The sequence below is a fragment of the Sturnira hondurensis genome, unplaced genomic scaffold (assembly GCF_014824575.4).
Source record: "Sturnira hondurensis isolate 20B ecotype Veracruz unplaced genomic scaffold, ASM1482457v3 Scaffold0006413, whole genome shotgun sequence".
Lineage (NCBI taxonomy): Eukaryota > Metazoa > Chordata > Mammalia > Chiroptera > Phyllostomidae > Sturnira > Sturnira hondurensis.
This window is the reverse complement of record NW_028079044.1, coordinates 13,076,312-13,099,797: the sequence shown is the minus strand read 5'-3', so window position 1 is coordinate 13,099,797 and position 23,486 is coordinate 13,076,312. Positions and strand designations below refer to the sequence as shown.

Below are 23,486 nucleotides of genomic sequence, written 5' to 3'. Positions count from 1 at the left end.
CAAATGAAACAGTTTTCTCTTGCTAAATGTTTAGTGGCTAAAGTAATACAGGTTTTTTTTGGGGGGGTAAGTTGAAGAATCAGGTTTGTTATATTTACATTCTGGCTCCTTCTCATTTTGCTCTGTTATTAGAAACGTAATGGAAGACAGATCCTAAGAGAGCAGTTTCAAACTCATTTTATGATTGACATCACCATTTTATCTTGCTAGCTTTATAGAAAGGAGATGTTACAACCAGGATCAGAGAAATTTGTATGCCCTTGTAGTGCTACCCAGAGTACTGGCCTGTGATGAGATAAGGAGTTTGCACTAGAATGTAAATCATAACATTGCCTTCTTTTAAGGTCTTTTTACAAAAAACAGGGCACTAGGCTTAGTGATGTAGTTGATTTACTTTCCAGCAAAGTTCCATATTTTATCATGGACCTGCTAAACAATTCACAGACTGGCAGCAGCATGTAAACTGCATTCTGAATAGCGCTGTCCTAAAGGAGATCTCCATCCCCAATTTACTGTTCAGCAAATTGAGTCCATTTTAGCTTGGGATGTACCCTAGTACTTTTGTCCCCATATTGCTTTTCAGGTAAATAAATGAACAGCTGTATTGAAGATGAAAAGAACAACAACAGAAGGGTATAAATGCCAAGAGATTTAAACTGTGGGAAAATTTCTTGTTTCTGATCTATTTTATATTATAATAGATTACTGAAAGAGCCTTACTGAAGATATACCCATCATGATTTTAAGGAAACAGGCTAGGTGACCAAATCATCTCTTCTAGTCTTATGAGTCCTAAATGTTGAAAGTCCATTAACCCTTTAACACTGTGAATTCTCCTGAGATGTTCAGAAATAATGCCTAAATTTGAGCTATTGGTTGTAGAATTTACAATTGGTTGTAGAATTTACAACCAATAGATTTGGGAAAAGGTATGGGAAGGCATATGCAGTTAGAAAGGAAGAAAAGGCAACTGAAGTGTTAGAAGTCCATATTTAAAATTTAAAAAAGTTTTAATATATGTTACTCTAGGAATTAATCTTGGTAGTGTTATAAAAATGTATATGAACTAATTGTTTAAGGCATTTGCCAACCTTTTCAGAACAAAATTTGTTGGAAATTAACTGGGTTTTACAAATTAATAAAATAATAATTTTCAAAATGCAAAATAAGCAGCCTTAAAAAAGATCCAAATTAATGTTAGTACTTTTTATAATTTGTGACTGGGCCACCAATCTGTCTTGTGGATTCTTTAATATTTTGAGGCAGCATGGTATAGTAGAAACAAGTTCAGCTTTTGAGTCAGACATACCTGGGTTCAAATTTTAGTTTTGCCACTTACCATAAGACTTTATTCAAGTCACTTAATGTCTCTGAGCCTCAGTTTCCTCATCTGTAAAATGAGAATAATAATTACCTATATTCCAAGATTGTTCAAATTAGAAAATGATGTATATAGAATATCAGTGCCTGGTCCATAGGAGGAGGTTAATGAATAGTAACTATAATGATCTTTTATTCAGATCAGTTATGTGTGCTGTTGGTGACAGCAGTGGTCTCTGGGGTTAAAGAGATCATTATCTCTCAGATTTTAGAATTTGTGACTAGATTAAAATCTGAGATGACTATGGGGTACTCTTACTTTCTAGAAAGTGGTTGGTGTTTGGAGGGCAGTAATGGCAGGGGCAGCAGAAGAAGGTAAATCACCTACTCTGTTGTCTAACATTTATTAATCTTTGGGCTGTACCTTTCATCTCCCTTCCCTTTTGTTATGTCCAATATTAAGGATCCTACAATCATACAGTTCAGACAATGGGATTTAAAACACATGTAGAAATCTTGTATCATTTTCAGAAAGTATTTGGATAGTCAAGGAAGGTATACTTATAATACTCCATGATTTTTTTCCTTCCCTTTTAAGCTGAGCCATTATCTGGATATTGTGGAAGTAAACATTGCTCACCAGATTTCTCTACGTTCAGAAGCATTTTTTCATGCAATGACCTCTCAACACGAATTGCAGGACTACCTCAAGAAAACTTCCCAGGCTGTAAAAATGCTTCGAGATAAAATTGCACAGATTGATAAAGTAATGTGTGAAGGATCACTACATATTTTAAGACTGGCGCTTACCAGAAATAATTGTGTTAAAGTATACAATAAACTGAAGTTAATGGCCACTGTACATCAGACTCAGCCTACAGTACAGGTGTTGTTGTCCACTTCTGAATTTGTTGGCGCATTGGACTTAATAGCAACAACACAAGAAGTTCTACAGCAAGAACTTCAGGGCATTCACAGCTTCCGGTATGTCAAGTAAACCATTAGAAATAATGATAGAAATTTTTTAAAGTTTAATGTGTAATGTTAGCTGAAGAATTGTGACTACCTTATTTTTCTGACCATAAGACGCACCTAGGTTTTAGAGGAAGAAAATAGGGGAAAAATTTTTGAAGCAAAAAATGTGGTAAAATATTTAATAACATAAATAACATAATATTTCACCAATATAAATGTAAACAGAACTCAACAGCAGCATTAACAAACATTATTTCTCCCAAATTTGGGGGAGGGGGAGGACTGTGTGTCTTATAGTCTGAAAAATATAGTATATTTAAAATTACATGGTTCTTTTTCTTCCAGATTGATCTGTTTAGTAATGTTATTCTGATATTTTAATCTTGGTTGAACAAAATTCATAAAAACAATGTTTACAGGGACATTTAGATGGAGAAGCACAATTAAATTTTTTAGTAGATGTAATCAATGAAATCACAACTTTGAAATGTTGAAATGGTTTTTTGTCAAGACAGTAGAATCACAGGGGAAAAGGGGAAGGACTCACATGAACAAGTATAAAGGACACATGGACAATAACTAAGGTGGGGAGCGGAAATAGGAGGGAGGTGGGGAGCACTGGGGGGGCAGGGCTGGTAATATAAGACAGAAAACTGTACTTGAACAAGAATTAAATAAAAAAAATTTTTTTAAAAAGACAGTAGATCAAGGTAGAGTAAGAAATACCAGTATATCTAAAATTAAATTCATTTTATTTATTTTTTTAAAGATTTTTAAAAATTCATTTATCTTTAGAGGGGAAGGGAAGGAGAGAGGGAGAGAAATATCAATGTATGGTTGCCTCTCATGCGTCCCCTGCTGGGAACTGGCCTGCAACCCAGGCATGTGCCCTGACTGGGAATTGAACCACAATCCTTTGGTTCTCAAGCCCACGCTCAACCCACTGAGCTACACCAACCAGGGTAAAATTAAGTTCATTTTTAAAGTTCTTGAATAGGTTTTAAGTTTAATAATTATTATATTTTATTTCTGATTTTCAGTCTATCACATTACAAAAAAAATCCACATGGTGATGGAAATTGATTTCCCCTACTTTGAAAATACCTTTAAGTTTTAGAGTTTTAGTTATTTTATGTGAGGTCATGACAAAATGTTTAATTTATAGATAAACCAGTTGCAAGCCATCAAAATTTCATTCAGTTAGTAGGCTTGCAGTATCCTTGTAAAAACATTTCTATTTGCTGAGAAACCCATCCAAATCTTACACTGCTGAGTAACTATAAAGAAGTTTTATAGAAGATATATGCTCTGTAACTTAAAAGATATTTAATATATTCTGGAAAACTTTGCTTCAAAATAAGCTTATTTTAGTTGAATTATAAATTATTGGTAATGGTTACATATGGATATGAAATTGGATATTTACTTAGGAAGCATTTTTAAAAACTTATCCCAACTTTAATTACAGAAATAATTGATTCATTCATTGAGAAAATGGTTTTTGATCACCTGTTACTTGTCAGACACAAGATAATACTGGAAATATAGCCATGAGCAAAGCAGAGATGTTCTCTGCTCTCATTGTTTCTACAATTTATTTGGCAGGAGAAGAGACAAATTACTGGGTACTTATGATACAGTGTAATATGGTAAGATGATGAAGGTACAGATTGCTGTGGAGCTCTGATGTTAGTGGAGGAAACTAATTAGGCTTGGATGTTTATACAAAAAGTTTGAACCACAAACCTCTTTGAGGATCTATTGAAAGCTGTTCTTAGACCTTCTTTTCATAAAAATAACCCTGTACATAAAATTTTACAAGCAATTTTGGTTGGTTCATAGTACTTTGAAACCTACTTTGGATTTTCCAGCATGGAACCCAGGATGACTAAATGATTTTTAGTTTCTTTTAAATATTTCTCTTGTGAATATATATGAAATGTATATTCAAAATAAATAATATTAACTTTTGTGATTACTTTAGTAAAATGGACTTCTGTAATGATAGAAGCTGTGTTTTTCAAGTTTCACTATTATATAATATCATGAATGTTAATGAATATTAGGGATCCAGTTCTACTGAGTAAAGTGCTTTAGACTTTGACTAGGACAGTACTGAGAATAAAATCAAAGATCAAATGCTTGCCTGCTAAACACAAATTCTAAAATTGTTCTGATTTTTGCCCTAAAGGTCATGCAATTTTTTAAATTTTCTTTTCCTTAACTCAAATTTATGCCCAGTAACATTGGTAAAAGTATAGTTATCCAAAGCTATCTAGAAAATATTTAAAAACTGGGTTGATATTTTTCCCAGTATGTCTTATTAGAAGACAGAATGAAAATTTTGTAATCTTCTATTTATTTTGAGTCAAGGAAGAGTATACCTGTATTTTCAACCTTCTTTTTGTTTGTGCCTTAACTCAAATGAAAAAAAAAATGTTCTTCACGAAATACTGTAAGTTCTCACTTAATGTCATTGATGGGTTCTTGGAAACTGTGACTTTCAGCAAGATGATGTATAACGAAACCAGTTTTACCACAGGCTGATTGATATGAACTAGAGTTAATTCCTATGGCATATTTCTGGTCACAGAAACATCACCAAACTTAGACCCCAAAACACTTCTAATAGTGAACATTGAAATAAATGCGAGCTATGAATACATTTAAGAAGATTCAGCCCTGGCTGGTGTAGCTCAGTGGATTGAGCGCGGGCCTGCAAACCACAAGAAGATTAATATGAACAAGTAAGATCATTATTTTCCAGCCTGCTTATTCCAGTTCAGGGCATTTCAGGTGGCTGGAGCCTCTCCTAGCAGCTCAGGGTACAAGGTGGGAACCAACTCTGAATGAGACATTCTTGCACCTGAGTCACATTAACACCCACTCCCACACTCTCTCAGGCTGGGACAGTTTAGATATGCCATGTCACTTCATGTGCACATCTTTGGGATGTGGAAGGAAATTGGAGTACCCAGAGAAAACACACACAGACTTGGAGAGGACCTGCAAAAATTACTCAGACATTGGCCCCTGCTGGGAATCTTTTTTTGCCCCCTAACATTATAACAAAAAGATGTTGAATGAACATTATTTGGGGACCTGCTGTAAATGATTTTTAAAAGAACTTTCAAGTACTCTGATGGTCAAATATCAAGTACTCTGATATCAAGTTACATTTTGCTCAATTTTTTTTTACTGTTATTTTTATTAGAACCTACACATGTGTAAAGAGTGTTTATTCTTCATATAAACATTTCTGTAATCCCTGGCTGGTGTAGCTCAGTGGATTGAGCATGGGCCTGTGAACCACACGATCATAGTTCGATTCCCAGTCAGGGCACATGCCTAGGTTGCAGGCCAGTTCCCAGCAGGGGACTCAACGAGAGGCAACCATACATTGATATTTCTCTCCTTCTCTTCTTCCCTTTCCCTCTAGAGATAAATAAATAAATTTTTAAAAAAATTTCTGTAAAGCTATCAAATGTCAGTTCCAGTATGGTTATTACTGTATAAAAGTGTGGTATCAGAACTGTGTTGAGTTTCTAACTTCTGATAAACATCTTTACATGCACATAATTTTCAAACATAGAAGTATTATAAAAGAAAATGTTTTTCTAGTAAAGAATACTGTCTTCTAATTGAAGTAGTTTAAGGCTGACATATTACAACACAGTTTTGTTCTGTTTCAATACTGTTTTGTTTAAATCCTATCTGATGATTTACTTTATTGACTTTATCATTCATTCCTTTTGCTATAAAGCTGTTAAATATCAACATTCTAAACTTTCTTTTATAGATTCACAGATATTTTTAGGGCCATTTAACTTTGTTTGGAAGCTTAAGAATAGTGTAGATTCTATATTTGATCACTTAGGATAACATATACTTTAGGTTTCTTGTTTACTATACACGTTAGTGGTGTAAGGTGTGTTCTTAGTTTATTAACATGATTATTTCCCACTAGAAGATACGAGATATTGTACTTGAATTTCACACACTTTCCTCCTGTTTTTTCATGCCAGAGAACAAATTTCAGTCATTATGTGGGGCATATCTTAGAAAATCATAGGGTTTTATTTAAAATAAGAAATCTGTCTTTAAAATATGTGTTTATTAGAAAGAGGGAGACACACACACACAGACAGACATCAATTTGTTGTTCTACTAACTTACGCATTTATTGGTTGATTCTAGTATGTGCCCTGAGTGGAGATTGAATCGGCAACCTTGGTGTATCAGGACGATTCTTTAACAAATTAAGCTACCCAGCCAGGGCCAAAAGAAGGACCTTTCAGTAGAACCAAGGATTCTGTTGGATTAATTTGTTAATAGTCTTTCCATTTGATAGATATTAGTCCAGTTTGCTTTCAGTTATGTTTTTTTCCTAACACTTTTAAAGGGAACTTTGACATCAAAGTTTTCCAGTAGTCAAATTACTACAATTACAAATCTGTGTTTAAAAAGAATTTGAATGTTTTATTTGTATACAATTTTTCTATATCATATATTTTCTAGTCAGTGGTAGTAAAAAATACTTACATATTTTTTCTCGTTCTTTCTATATTTTTGACCTTGACATTTTCTGTATACATTTTTGTGACTTCTGAACCTCCAGGACATTTGCTTATATGCTAATAAAATTTAATAACATTCTTCCATATTTGATTATTTGTGATTTTTTTAAAAGAATTTTTCTAGTGGGCCCTAAATGTCTTGGGCAAGATGTCATATACATCTTACTATGTATTTATGGAATCTGAATGATCCAGAGTATTACCTAATGTATGTTGACTCTTGGTATCATTGTCATATTCTTTTTTCCTTTCTTTCACTTTTTATAATCACTGTCCCTAATTGACCAATTATAGTTTATATATGACTGTAGTTCTTTTTTTCTTTTTTAAAGATTTTATTTATGTTTAGAGGGGAAGGGAAGGAGAGAGGGAGAGAAATATCAATGTATGGTTGCCTCTCGTCCGCCCCCTGACAGGAACTGCATCCCCTGCTGGGAACTCGCCTGCAACCCAGGCATGTGCCCTAACTGGGAACTGAACTGCGATCCTCTGGTTCACAGGCCCGTGTTCAATCCACCAAGCTACACCAGCCAGGGCTTATATATGACTGTAGTTCTTAATACTATTTGCATATTAAAACTCAGGAGCTTTATACAATAAAAAGCATCCCACACCCCATCCAAATTAATTAAGTTAGACTTTCTAGAAAGTAAGGCCTTCACAACTGCCTTTTTAAAAAGCTTTTTAGGAGACTCTAAAATGCACTAGAGTTGAGAAGCCTGGTTTTAAATTACCATCAGGTACTCTCCTTTTTCAGGGTTTGGAATTAAAGTGGTAGCATCTTCTAACATAAATTTATTCTTTTTAAAACAAAAATTTCAACTAAAATGTCTTTTTATCTATTCGAAGAGGGCTCTACTAATGTGTTAGGGGTACAGTGTATCTGTTAATCAGTGTAAAAATCCCAGTTTAATTCCCTCTTCTGAATGTGGACAGTAATTTACACAGTGGGAAATTTAGCTCATTGAGGAATTCATAATTATTAAAATGGATCTTTTGTGCCTTTGTTGATTTTTGTGATTTAAAAAAAATTTAAATGATTTTACTGCCTCAATTGTTGAAAATTGGGCACTTTGAATTATTAGGACATAAATATTTTTAACCACTACTCATGGAACAAAAGTTTGCTATTAGCAGTAAAAAATTACCTACAAAGGACTTCCCATCACACCGTCAGCTGATTTCTCAAGAGACTTTGCAGGCAAGAAGGGGCTGGAAGGAAGTATTCCAAGTCATGAAAGACAAGGACCTACATCCAAGATTACTCTGTCCAGCAAAGCTTTCATTTAGAATGGAAGAACAGATAAAGTGCTTCTCAGATAAGGTCAAGTTAAAGGAGTTCATCATTGCCAAGCCCTTATTTTATGAAATGTTAAAGGGACTTATCTAAGAAAAAGAAGATAAAAAACATGTATAGTAAAATGACAGCAAACTCACAATTATTAACGACCACACCTAAAACAAAACAAACTAAGCAAACAACTAGAACAGGAACAGAACCACAGAAATGGAGATCACATGGATGGATAGCAACAGGGGAGTGGGAGGAGGAGAAAGGAGGAAGAGATACAGAGAATAAGTAGCATAGACAGTAGGTAGAAAATAGAGGGAGGGCAAGAATAGTATGGGAAATGTAGAAGCTAACGAAGTTAAGACACATGGACATGAACTAAAGGAGGGAAATGTGGGTGGGAGAGGGTGTGCAGGGTGGAGGGGAATGAAGGGGGAGGAAATGGGACAACTGTAATAGCATAATCAATAAAATATATTTGAAAAATTTTAAAAAATTGGTAATCAGTATAACAAAATATATAATTTGTGATCTATACTACTTTTAATTAAAAGTGTTGCTGTGGTTAATGACATTGAACTGTTTGTTAAGCAGATGTAATAATAGAAAAGTCATTATAAGCTTGGGAATGTATTTGAACTTTGATATCTTACAGGTTTTGACATAGAAAAATTTCAGTTACCTAGAAATTTGAGGATGCAGTATTGTTATTTGCTCTTTCTTATTGTGAAATTTTATGTAGAAACGCTCTTTTCACCATTAACTTTTTTTTTTTGCTACTTAATACCACAATTACTCTATTATTACTACCACTATAAAACCTAAGAACATTTTAAAAATTCTGTGGTACTCTGTACCAGGTACTGTGCTAAGTATATATTGCATGTATTATTTTATTCTGCCTCTCACTTCCCCCGCCCCCCCAAAAAACCGTCTGTGAGATCAGTAATCTTACCCCAACTTAATAGATAAAGATACTGAGGCATAGAAAGGCTTACATAACTTGCTCCAAGTCATGGTTCAGGTTATAAAACAGTAGAGTCAGGATTCAGCCTAGGTCTCATCTAATCCAAGAGCTATGTATGCCTTTAAAATATTTGAGGATTTATAGGACCTCAAATAGAGCACTTGGAATATCAGTGCTAGTTTTATAGTGTGATAGAGGTAAAATTGTGGGCAATTAAGTTATAAGTTTGCTGAGCCAGGACCTACCATGGTAATTGGTTTTAGCATAAAAATGAATGAAACTGGCTTTTTTCCTAGTTATAAGCCTTTTTTTTTTTAAAGAAAAGGTGGAAGACATTCAGTTAATTGTATGTCCCAGTTTATAGTGCTTTCATTGATCTGAGGTCATCGTGGGATTCCATTTAAGGGATTTTTATTATTGGAACTAATAATAAAAAGGTACATAAAAAAGTCTTTGATCCTGATATAATCTATAATTTAGATCTTCAAAACATTGTAGTAAGAAAGTTTTCAAATTGTATGCTCGAAGGTGAAGCCAAAAACCAGACTTTCTGCTATTTGATAAAACTAATATTATTGTAGAGTTTATTGATACATGTTTCTCTGATAAAAGCGGCACAGAGGTCATTGTAGTGAACAGTTTAGTAGAAGATCTGAATTAATGTACACATTGAGGCATGTCAAAGTGGGAAGTATTGGAGTTCCAATTTTTTGGGCCTATAAAGCAGTAAGTACTTTTTCAGAAAGTGTTATTTTAGTTATTTACTGTTTCAGTAAATTTCTTTTACCACTCTGAGTTACTGTATGTGATTATGAGGATATGTACTTTTTAAATGAGCTTTTAACAGCTTTATTAAATATTTTCAATAAGATTAATAATGTGTGGGTCATTATTATTATATTTGTTGTCAAGGTAGTCAAGAATAGAAAAACAGAGCAAGAATGAATAGGTGAGTCTTGTGGAACATTTTAAACCTGGAAGTTTTGCTTGAAGCTTTGTTTAGACACATCTTTGTGTGTATATTACATACCTGTGATTATGAAATGCTACTTGATATTAGTATTGAACTTCATATCTGTTCTTTTTAATTATATTTATTAGACTTTAAAAGTAGTTAAATAATGCATAAGAATAAAGGTTCTCAGTTATTTAAGACAATATTGAGGTCAAATAGAACCTGTCATTTAAGTTATTATGCTGAAATTTCAGAGTTTTACTATTTCGACGCCCAAATATTGGTAGATACAATCATATTGACTTTTTACCATAGTTCTATGCTGGGATTTGTAGGAGACTATTCATTCATACTTGAAGGTAACACATACCTGAGTATAACCTCTAGTGTGCCTTAAAAAGGAATCTGATTTTCACAAAAATTGAGAACCAAGCAATGGTAAAATTATGGGTAGATTTATGTCCTACCATGTTACTACTTTAAAAAAACTTATTAAAAACTCAAAATACTCAGAAATAGAGGAAATTATAGAGAGTTGTATGAAGCTGGATACATTGTATATCACCTGGGACTTAACAAACTGATGGCCAACTTTGTTTTTCCTGTGCCCCTCTACTCCTGGATTGGAAACAAATTCAAAACATTGTTTCATTTTGTTTATAAATATTTCATTGTGTATCTTGAAAGAAAAATATCTTTAATGGATTCCCAGTCAGGGCACATGCCTGGGTTGCAGGCTAGTTCCCAGCAGGGGACTCATGAGAGGCAACCATACATTGATACTTCTCTCCTTCTCTCCTTACCTTCCCCTCTAAAGATACATAAATAAAATCTTTAAAAAAAAAAGAAAAGTATCTTTAAAAACATAATTTTAATATTTATATTTTCACATAGCTAGCGAGTTTTCAGATTTTCCTGTTTGTCTCAAAATTTCTTTTTATAGTGTTTGTTGAAGTCAGGATCCAAATGATATGTATACATTGCATTTGGTTGATATTTATTTCATGTGTCTTGATATATAGGTTTCCATTCTTGTGTATTCTCCCTTTCAAAGTATTTATTGAAGAAATTGAATTGTCTTCTAAAGCCTTCTCACAGTCTGGATATTACCACATCCCTGTGTTTATCATGTTTTTCTTTTGCCCATGTTTTCTGTAAACTAGTAGTTGCATTTAAAGCCTTGATCAGATTGAAATTTTACTCTTTGTCAAGAGCACCTAATAGGTAGTGGTGTGTATTTCATTTGAGAAACATATATCTGGTTGTCTCTCTTTTTTGTGCTATTAACAGACATTTAATGATCATTGCCTCGATTTATCATCTCATTTAGAGTTCCAAATCATGATATTCTAATTCTGAACTTCATTATTCATTTACTAACTGGAATACTTCCTTAAAGCTATATTTCTACATAATAATTATTTGGTAACTCTGAAGTACATTTTTTACAGGTGTAGGCAAGATAAATTCTAGGCAGTGAATTGTAGGCAGTGAATCTTTTCACTTATTTAGAATTTTTTAAAAAAATGATTTGAAAATCTAGCATCTTCTAAAGGTGACTGATGAGTTTTTAAAAAATATTTTTATAAGCATGAATTTATATATATATAAATATATATAAATATATTTCAAGTGTTTAAATTCTTTGCTGTTTTTATTTTTATCAGTGCTCAAATTTTTCTGTCTTTTGGAAGAACCTCCTCCAATTCATTCTTGAGTCCTTTTGACATGATTCAATGAGTAGTCATTCACGTTTTTTTTACTTTGTGTTATGTCATTCGTTGTTTTTTTACTTTGTGTTATGACAAGATATTCATCTATTTTCTGTCCCAGACTTGTAATCTCCCACTTCTCTGAGGAGCTCTAGTTTCTTTTAGTAGGAAATGGTGTTTAAAAACTACAGTCTGGGAACCAGAGGTGATTTGTAGTAGACACAGCTAGAAAATAATTTTCCCTTTATAAAGAAATCTGAGTTTGTATTGATAATCTTAACTTAAATTCACAATTATAGAATTCAGTCTTATGTATATATCCTTTTGAACAGGCTGAAAGCTGTGGTTCCTAATGATGTCAACATAATTCCTTGTTTGTTTTATCTCCTAGTATCAATAGAATGCTCTCAGAACTAACAATATGATTACTACAAACGTAGGATTTCTTTTCCTTAAGGATATGTCCTTTGTTAAATGAATTGATAAATTACCATGTTTTAATGTCCATCGAAATAATTCCTCTTTGGGTAAATTTACCACTAACTCAATATACAGTTAAATTATTTGTTCCATTTGCTTTTTTTAAAAAAAATTATGAACAGGAAACATAAAACTATAGTCAATAAATACACTGAAAATTGTAATAAAAATTACTCCAGGCCCATGTCACAGCCAGTGAAAGAGGAAAAAAAAGCGGTGAAGGAGTGACCAGAGGGAGAGAAAGGAGGGTGCTCCGCAGGGTCCCAGGCACCTCCGCACCTGTCACTGCCAGACTTCCTTCCGACTCACCGAGTGCCCTCCTCCACACTGCCCTACTTCTGTTTTCCTGATGCCTACCTACACTTCTAGAACACTCCCTTAGCAATTTCTCCCCCTCCGCAGTGGTCTCCCCTTAGAGATAACTTGGAGAAGATCGAATACCCCTTCTCTAACAAGCCCTTATTCTCTCAAGTATTTCTACCAAGCTTTCAATTACTAATTAGCCCTTCCTTCTTTATTGTTTTTTAAATTACCAAAGTAATATATATTCACATGGTTAAAAATAGTACCAAAAGGACTGTAATACAATAAAGCATGCTGCCTCTCCCACCAAACATACTACTATATCTTAACGATCAATTTTAGAATTATCCCTGATTTTCTGATATGTAGGATGAGGATTCAGCTCTTTGAAAGTCTGGATCCTCTATTCCTTCTCCCAGTAGGATTCAATTACTCTAGCTGCCTCTACTGTTCCCCTCTGTAATTTCGAGCAACATATTTAAACCATTAAGTCTTACGTTGCAACCACACATGGTTACTACGTAGTGATATCCCACTGAGAAAGGAAAGCAGCTACTGTCTATTATTTCACTGTCTTCATCAACGTGATTTTTCTATCTCGGGAAGTTCTTGACCAGAAAGCTATGACTTGAAAATAAATTTACTGTTTGTTTTAGGAACTTCCTGAAAACCCATTTAAATAACATCAGACTACTCAAGTTTTCTATAGATAGCATCAAATAACTATTTACTCTCCAAGACTCTTTGAAACTGTCAAAATTAATGACTGAGACTTTCACTAAGACAGAATGGGAGGGCCTGTAGGCCGAGCTCTCATACTCTGTATTGGTCTGGAAAGCCCTCTAGGAAACACCCCACACACTTCCTCTTCCTGTCTATAAAATACTTCCTCTTTTTTGTTGCTGGACTTGCACATGGCTCAGCATGGCTGCACATACCGTATTGCAGTCTTTTCTCTTTTTTTTAAAAAAAGATTTTATTTATTTATCTTTAGAAGGGAAGGGAAGGAGAGAGGGAGAGAAATATCAATGTATGATTGCCTCTCGTGTGTCCCCTGCTGGGAACTGGCCTGCAACCCAGGCATGTGCCCTGACTGGGAATCGAACCGTGATCGTGTGGTTCACAGGCCTGTGCTCAATCCACTGAGCTACACCAGCCAGGGCCTCATTTATTTATTTTATTTTAATTTTTTAAAATTATTTTTCAAGTACAGTTTTCTGTCTATTATTCCCATCCCATCCCACCCCCCGTGCTCCCCCCTTTTCTCCCATTTCCACCTTTCTCAGTTGTTGCCCATGTATCCTTTATATATGTTCCTCTAAATCCCTTGCCTATTTCCCCTGAAATTCCCTCCCCTCTTCCCTCTGGTCACTGTCAGCCTGTTCTCTATTTCAGTGTCTTTGGTTATATTTTGCTTGCTTGTTTGTTTTGTTGTTTAGCTTCCTGTTAAAGGTGAGATCGTATGGTATTTGTCCTTCCACACCTGGCTTATTTCACTCAGCATAATGCTTTCCAGTTCCATCCATGTTGTTGCAAAAGGTAGGAGCTCCTTCTTTCTGCAGCATAGAATTTCATTGTGTATATGTACCATAGTTTTTTGATCCATTCATTTACTGATGGGCACCTAGTTTGCTTCCAACTCTTGGCTATTATAAATTGTGCTGCTATGAACTTTGGGGTGCATAGGTTCTTTGGGATTGGTGTTTTAGGGTTCTTAGGATACAATCCTAGCAGTGGAATTGCTGGGTCAAAAGGCAAGTCCTATTCTAGTTTTCTGAGAAAATTCCATACTGTTTTCCATAATGGTTGTACCAGTCTGCAATCCCACCAACAGTGGACCAGAGTCCCCTTTTCCCCACACCCTCTCCAACATTTGTTGTTTATTGCTTTGTTTATGATAGCCATTCTCACCGGTGTAAAGTGGTATCTCATTGTGGTTTTAATTTGCATCTCTCTGATAGCTAGTGATATTGAGCATCTTTTCATGTGTCTCTGGATCCTCTGTATGTCCTCCTTGCAGAAGTGTCTGTTCAAGTCCTTTCCCCATTTTTTAATTGGGTTAGTTGTCTTCTTAGAGTGAAGTCGTGTGAGTTCTTTGTATATTTTGGAGATTAAACCTTTGTCTGAGGTATCATTGGCAAATATGTTTTCCCATACAGTTGGTTGTCTTTTTATTTTAATGCTGTTTTCTTTAGCTGCGCAGAAGCTTTTTATTTTGATGAGATCCCATTTGTTTATTCTTTCCTTTATAGTCCTTGCTCTAGGGGACATATCAGTAAAAATGTTGCTGCGTGAAATATCTGAGATTTTCCTGCCAATGTTCTCCTCTAGGACTTTAATGGTGTCATGGCTTATATTTAAGTCTTTTATCCACCTTGAATTTATTTTGGTGTATGATGTAAGTTGGTGCTCGAGTTTCATTTTTTTGCATGTAGCTGTCCAGTTCTCCCAACACCATTTGTTGAAGAGGCTATCTTTACCCCATTTTATGATACTGCCCCCTTTGTCGAATATTAATTGACTGTAGAGAGTTGGGTTTATTTCTGGGTTCTCTATTCTGTTCCATTGGTCTATGTGCCTGTTTTTATGCCAGTACCAGGCTGTTTTGATTACAGTGGCCTTGTAATACAGTTTGATATCAGGTATTGTGATCCCTCCTACTTTGTTCTTCTTTCTTAACATTGCAGCTGCTATTCGGGGTCTTTTATGGTTCCATATAAATTTTTGAAGTGTTTGTTCTATGTCTGTGAAATATGCCATTGGTACTTTAATAGGTATTGCATTGAATCTGTAAATTGCTTTGGGTAGTATGGACATTTTGATGATGTTAATTCTTCCAATCCATGAACACGGTATACGTCTCCGTTTGTTTGTGTCTTCCTTGATTTCGTTCTTCAGTGTTGTGTAGTTTTCTGCATACAGGTCTTTTACCTCCTTGGTTAGATTTATTCCCAGATATTTTATTTTTGTTTTTGCTATATCAAATGGGATTTTTTTTCTTGATTTCTGCTTCTTCTGTTTCATTATTGGTATACAAAAATGCCTTTGATTTCTGGATATTGACTTTGTAACCTGCTGTTTTGCCAAATTCATTTATTAGTTCAAGCAGTTTTTTGGTAGAGTCTATAGGATTTTCCATGTACACTATCATGTCATCTGCAAACAATGACAGTTTTGTTTCCTTCTTTCCAATTTGAATGCCTTTTATTTCCTTTTCTTGTCTGATCGCTGAGGCTAAAACTTCCAATACTATATTAAATAGAAGTGTCTACTATATTAGACAAAGTGGACAACCTTGTCTTGTTCCTGATCTTAGTGGAAAAGCTTTTAGTTTTTGCCCATTGAATATGATGTTGGCTGTAGGTCTTTCATATATGGCCTTTATTATAATGAGTAATGCTCCCTCTATTCCCACTTTGCTGAGTACCTTTATCATAAATGGGTGTTGTACCTTATCAAAAGCTTTTTCCGCATCTGTTGATATGACCATGTGGTTTTTGTCTTTGCTTTTGTTTATGTGGTGTATTACATTTACTGATTTGCAGATATTGTACCATCCTTGCATCCCTGGGATGAATCCCACTTGGTCGTGGTGTATGATATTTTTGATGTATTGTTGGATGCGATTTGCCAATATTTTGTTGAGGATTTTAGCGTCTATGTTCATCAGCGATATTGGCCTGTAGTTTTCTTTCTTTGTTGTGTCTCTATCTGGTTTTGTTCCATTTGCTTTTGATATACAAGGATTAATCTTTCAAGATGTAATATTGTTTTATAACTATGTTAGTTTCATGGTTCCAAAGTCAATCTGTGAAACAAAGAATATTCAGAGAAATTTAATTTCTGTCCTGGTCCCTTTCCTCCCTACTTACCTCTGTAGGTCATCATTTAAAAATTTTTTACTTAATATTTTTCCATCCATTCATTCCTTCCCTTCATCCATCCATCCATCCATCCATCTATCTATTCATGTCTCCATCTGTTCCTCATCTAAAATAAACATTAGCGTACTGTACATTTTATTTACCTTGCTGTTTTTACCTTACCCTTGTATACCCTGGAGATGACTCTACAGTATACATTCCCATAGGGGCAAAATTGGTTCTTGAAGGGTAAAAAACTTTTGGATATTACAATGGTTTGTGGCCCTCCAGAGGACTACAGTATGTAAACAGATACATAGTATATCTGTTATACTAAAAATTCATGGCAGGGGGGCAGTTGTTCATTAGGGTGGCAATAGTGAAAAGATGTTGAGCAATTACTCTGTAGCAGTATGTAGTATATTATCTGGTATTCTTCAGTTCTTTTAAAAGTGTGTAGTGTCTGCTATGATACATTCCTCCCTATTGACTAACATTTGGGTTGTTTATATTCCTTTGCAGTTAATGGTGCTGCAATGAATGTATATTCTTTTGTGTTTTTACCGGTGTATCTCTGAGACAGATTCCAAGAAGTGAGATTTTAGGTCAAAGACTATTTGCTTATGTAATTTTGCTAGACACTGCCAAATTCCCCTTATGACACTGTCTTAGTTTGTACTGATAGATATGTTCTAATAATTCTGAGATGTTGGTATCATTTGTAAGAACCTTACTAGTGCTGTTAGAAATATAATTTTCATATTGCAAAATACAAATTTATATGTTATTTTAAGAAAATGTGTGTATGTGTGCATATAAATGTTTATTATTTAATTTAATTATAGATGTTTAAATTTAACCTTAAATTTAAGACATTTAAATATGAATTTAAATTGTAAAAATTTAAATATGAATGTTTAAAAATTTCCCCCAAAGATAGAACTTAATTTTTTTTTTATCCTGGGGTATAAACAGATTTCCCAATGGTCCTTATCACTTATTTTTTGGAATACTTTGGACCAACTACATACCTAGGTTTCTTCAACCCATTGTTTTTATAAAGCTATTAACCCTGCCTGATATGGCTCAGTTGGTTGGGCATTGTCCTACAAGACAAAAAAGGTCACAGGTTTAATTCCTGGCTAGGGCCCATGCCTGGGTTGTTGGTTTGGTCCCTCACAGGGGCACATGCAGGAGGCCACTGATCATTCTTTCTCTCCCTCCTATCCCCTCTCTCTAAAATTAAGTAAGTAAATAAATAAAGCTATTAGATTGTGTAGCTAATATTCCTTTGTATATGAAGGTACTCATCCTTAGTGTCTTGCAGAACAGGAACTTTATGGAACCATTCTTGTCATTTGGACAGTGAATGCTTTTTCTAAAGGTTCCAAATAGTGATACTTGCCTATACCATCTGCATAACTCTACCCAGATTAGAGTCCTTCTTGCTTTAATCCTAGCTAGGATCTGCAAATATTAGAGGTATATAAAAAAACATTTTATGATAAAACGTTTCATGTATAGATTGTAGTTCAGTATTTTGGTATTTTTAGTCTTGTGTTCTAATGACTTTCAGTTTACTGACCTGAGGTTATTGCAAGTAACTCAAACTGATGATGACAGAGATTGAAGTGCGTCAGTCTGTCCTCTGGTTAGTCCTTCCAATATATGCACCCAGATGGCACATAGTAGGTACTTGTATTTGTTGAATAAATGAATGGCTTGGGAACTACTGGCATTGATATTCAGTAAATGGTTAATGAAGAAAGGACTTGACTCCCTTCTTCTTTCTCTCTCAAATCAATATTTTTTAAAATGTATTTATCTTTAAAGGGGAAGGGAAGGAGAGAGGGGAAGGAGAGATTTAAGGTTTTTTAAATTTATTTATCTTTAGAGGGGAAGGAGGGAGGAGAAGTATCAATGTATGGTTTCCTCTCATGCATTCCCTGCTGGGAACTGGCCTGCAACCCAGGCATGTGCCCTGACTGGGAATTGAACCGCAATCCTTTGATTCTCAGACCTATGCTCAATCCACTGAGCTACACCAGCCAGTGCTCAAATCAACTTTTTAAAATAGGAAAGGACTTAGAATATCTGAATATTTTATCTGTAAAAGTAAAAAAAAGCAGTCATGAAACTTCTAGGGCAGGTTTCCCACATTTATCTGTATGTTAAAGAGAAAAATAGAATTTGGGAGGTGATATGAAACTATTGCAGTTATTATTGTTAAGCTAAAAGACTCCATTTTACTAACACATCACATTATTGCACAAGTACTGTCAGAGAAGTTTTGCCTATTAGTTCCCTTAATTGTAGAGTGAATTTGGACTTTTAATGACTGCATACAACATTTCTTCTTCCTTTGTAGGCATTTGGGATCACAGCTTTGTGAGTTAGAAAAACTGATAGATAAAATGATGGTTGCAGAATTTTCTACTTATTCTCATAGTGACTTAAATAGACCACTGGAAGATGACTGTCAAATTTTAGAAGAGGTATGTATTTTGAACTGTGGAATGAAATTTATGTCATTGCTTAGTGCTAATTCCTAACTTCCTTAGTTTAGAACACATTCTCAGATTATAGTGAAAAAAATTACATTAAATTTCAACCTCTATTTGACTTATGAAGTCCTTCACTACATGACTTTAGAAAGTATTATAATTGCTTATTATTCTGTGAAATTAGAGAATAAAATAATTTCATAGCCTAATTAGAAATTGGAGTTAAAATGAGGTCTTTATGTAGCTTGCAAACCAAGTTAAAAATGTATATATAGGACAAATTAATATATATCCATGTATATGAGTGTATTGGAGTATATATTTTTTAAAAGTGATCATTATTATATAGTAACTCACTAGTCATTCTCTAGTCATTTATTGAACATATATTATGAACATGTTTTATGTATGTACATATACAAATGTATCATATCCAGTCTTTACTCATCTGGTAACTTTTCAGTGCTTATTACTGCCAAGAACTAGTAAAGAATCCAGAAAGCCCTGATAGCAGTCTAAGTAGTTAAGAGATATTTTTACCTGTTTGCAGTTCCACAGATAGTCCAGGTCATCATTCTAGTCTTCTAGACCACTAATTGGAAAGTGCATGGATCACAGAGTATTTATTGGTCATCAGGGTCTGTAAAGGATACTTTCTAGCTACTTAAAACTAGACCAAAATATACTCTAATAAGACTATTTTGCCTCCAAAGCAGTTTCATTTGATCCACTGTTGTGGCATAGGATTTACCTGTTTTGGAACATTGACTCCAAAAATCTGATAACAAGATTGCTGTGGAAGGGGTTATTTTTAGGCTTCTAGAAAATACTACATGAAAGATAGAGTTCTCAGCATCCAAACATAAAACCCTTGATATTTAGTATTTCTGCCTGTCAGATTTCTGCCAATGTTAGAACACTGCCTGTGAGATTTCTGCCTGTTTGATATTTAAAGTGTGAAGTTACATACTTTTTTTTTTATTTTGGTAGGAAAGACTAGTGTCTCTTGTATTTGGACTTTTAAAACAAAGAAAACTTAATTTTTTAGAAGTCTATAGTGAAGAAATGATTATTACGGCAAAGAATATCATTAAACAGGTAATTGTACATTTTTTTACTTAATCTAATTTGGTCTAGAATCTTTTATGAAGTTTATTTTTACATGATCCTAAAAATAATATACAGGGTCCAGCACAAATAATGCCCCTTTTTAATTCCAAAATTATAAGCATGTACTTCTGTAATATAACAATATCACACTGAATTACAACATATGACATTTTAGGTGAAATGTTCAAACTGAAACTATAAATTATTACACTCAGATTATTACCCTACCAACCACACTCAAACAGGCCTTACTTCTGCTGGACTCTGTAGTATGATAGTAGTATTTTCTTACTTATCAAGAAATTTGGGTGGGTGAGCTGGGATGGGAGTAAAAGATAGAAAACTGTACTTGAACAACAATTAAAGAAAATTTTTAAAAAATTTTAAATGTAGAAAAGTAGAAAAAACAGCCCTATCAGCTCAAAGATTATCCTCTAAGAATATTTCTAAGTATAAATTGTAACTAATGTTTTTCACTGTTGCTATCATATTGTATATAGTATTTTGATTTGTACATGTATTTCAGTTAGAAACACAAGCATAGTCTCATTATATAAGCCTTCATAAACATCATTTTTAGTGATTGTGTAAATTTTCAGCAACATTATGTTAGTTAAACCTACTTAACCATTTCTTTATGCTGTATATTTAGGTTGCTTTCAGTTTGGTACTATAAAGAGCATTGTGACAAATGCCTGTGGTATAAATTAAAGTTGTTTTTTTTATAAAACTATTTCCTTATAACTGATTTCTAAAAGTGGGATTATTGGTCAGAGAGTGTCCAGTTTTTTAATTATTAGAAATGGCCAATATGTACTGTCACCAGCAATAGATAAATGCCCATTGCATCTTACCCTGATCTCTCAGAAATCTTAATTGTAAACTCAAATCCGTATTTTTTTAGTTTTCCCTGATCTTCGTTTTGGCGTTTTTTTACTAAGATAAATTTTATTCACTGAACCTCAGTTTTTCTGTATATGAAAAAGAACAATTTAAAATGTATTTACAAGACTTAGTTGATCATTATTAAGTTGAATGTACATTACTGAGTTTTTAATGTTTAAGTAAAACAAACCAAATAAAAGATTACAATCACCCCATCTTTTACGTCTTTCAAACACTAAAACACCATTTTAAAATTGTTGATACCACTTTCAAAACTTTTTGGCAATATGTACTAATGCTAAATATACACTATTCTGACTTAGCATTTCTGCTCCAGAGTACTATCTGGAATGCGTACGTAAGAAATGCGTACGTAAGTTCACCAAAGACTTTTAGTGGCAGCACTATTTGTATTAAAAACTAGAAAAAAATTGTTATCAGTAAAAGATAAATAGAATTATGGTATATTTATGCAGTTGAATAGTATACATCAATGAGAATGAATAAATTACATGGAACAATATGGATGAATATCATATAAATAATGTGGAGCCAAAGAAACCATACACAAAGAAATATATACTGTATTTCAAACACGGGCCAAATTAATCTGTTGTATTAGAAATTAGGATAGTAGTGACTTTTGGGAGGAAGTAGTTACTAGGATAGGAGTAGGAGAGTAGCTTATTGGCAGTATTCAGTTTCATGGTCTGAGTTCTGCTTACACAGGTATACCCCATTGTGAAAAGTTATTGAGTTATAAAAATAATTTGTACAGTTTTTTGTGTGTATATTATACTTTTAAATAAGTGGGGTTTTTTAAACTGGTGTTTTAATTCCCAGACTTCTCATGAAGTCTAAGCAGTTTTTAAAAACTTTAAACTGTTGCGTGTATTTCAGGAAGCATAACTTCTGAAATAAATTTCTTTTGGAATTAAAACAATTTTTTTAAATTTAAGTCTAGTTGGTATACAATATTATATCAGTTATATTAGTTTCTAGTATATAATATAGTGATTTGACATTTTTATGCTTTATAATGTGATCAGTCCACTAATTATAGTAATCATCTGTCCCTGTGCAAACTTATCACAGTATTATTGACTGTATTCTTCTTTCTCTTTTCACTCTTCTCTTCACCCCCTCTCTTTTGGTAATGGTCCCTTTGGTCTCTGTTTCTGTGAGTCTATTTGTGTTTTGTTTTGTTTATTTTTAGATTCCACACATAAGTGAAACTATATAGTATTTGTCTTTTTTCTGCCTGATTTATTTCACTTAGCATAATACCCTTTAGACTTATCCATGTTCTCACAAATGGCAAGATTTCATTCTTCTTATTGCCTCATAATATTCCCTTGTACAATATATATACACCACATCCTCTTTGGCCATTCATCTGTTGATATTCATGATGAACAAAATTGTCAATGAAATACTAGCAAACTGAATTCAGCAGCACATTAAAAAGATTATACATTATGATCAAGTGGGATTTATACCAGGGATGAAAGAGTGGTTCAGTGTTCAAAAAACAATGTGATTTAGCCCTGGCTGGTGTAGCTCAGTGGATTGAGCGTGGGCCTGCGAACCAGACAATCGCGGTTCGATTCCCAGTCAGGGCACATGCTTGGGTTGCAGGCCAGTTTCCCTGCAGGGGCCAGTTCCCTGCAGGGGATGCACGAGAAGCAACCATACATTGATGTTTCTTTCCTCTCTCCTTCCCTTCCCCTCTAAAAAGATAAAACAAACAAACAAACAAACAAACAATGTGATTTATCACATCAACAAAACCAAGAATAAAAATCCTACGGTTATCTCTTATCTCAATAGAGGCGGAAAAAGTATTTGACAAAATTCAACATCCATTTATGATAAAAACTCAACAAAGTGGGCATAGAAGGAACTTACCTCAACTTATAAAGGCTATATGTGACAAACTCATAGCTAAGTTCATACTGAGCGGTGAAAAGCTGAAAGCTTTTCCATTAAGATCAGGAAGGAACAAGACAAGGATGTCCACTCTTACCACTGTTACTCAGCATAATACTAGAAGCCCTAGTCACAGCATTCACACAAGAAAAAGAAATAAAAGGCATCCAAATCAGAGATGAAGAAATAAAACTGTCACTATTTGTAGATGATGTGATACTATATATAGAAAACCCTAAAGAATCCACCAAAGCCCTGACTGGTGTGGCTCAGTTGGTGGTTTAAAGTCAGTGGTTCAGTTCCTGGTCAGGGCACATGCCTGGGTTGTGAAGTCAGTCCCTGTCGGGGCACGAATAGAAGGCAACCTGATAAATGTTCCTCTCTTGTATCAATGTTTCCTTCTCTTTCTCCCTCCCTTCTCCTCTCTCTAAAAATAAATAAATCTTTTTTAAAAAATGAAGAATCCATCAGAAAGTTAATAGAACTAATAAAAGAATTCAGTAAAGCATCAGGATACAAAATCAATGTACAGACATTTGTCATGTTTTATTTGGAATTTAACATGGGGCTTATATCTTGTTCCTAAGTATTATAGTTCTGTTATGTATTCTTTTA

General features: G+C 34.0%; 1 protein-coding gene across 5 annotated transcripts in view; it reads left to right on the top strand.

Moving 5' to 3' along the window:
* VPS54 (VPS54 subunit of GARP complex) overlaps positions 1-23,486 on the top strand; it is a 104,043-nt gene that overhangs the window by 37,346 nt on the left and 43,211 nt on the right. For all 5 annotated transcript variants that reach the window (XR_005066767.1, XM_037048027.1, XM_037048026.1 and 2 more), the window contains 3 exons: positions 1,919-2,304; positions 18,812-18,938; positions 19,938-20,045. Coding sequence is in view for 4 of the 5 variants with exons in the window: in XM_037048027.1 (XP_036903922.1) it covers positions 1,919-2,304; positions 18,812-18,938; positions 19,938-20,045 (621 nt within the window). In the remaining variant the exon portion in view is untranslated. The remainder of the gene's footprint in view (positions 1-1,918; positions 2,305-18,811; positions 18,939-19,937; positions 20,046-23,486) is intronic.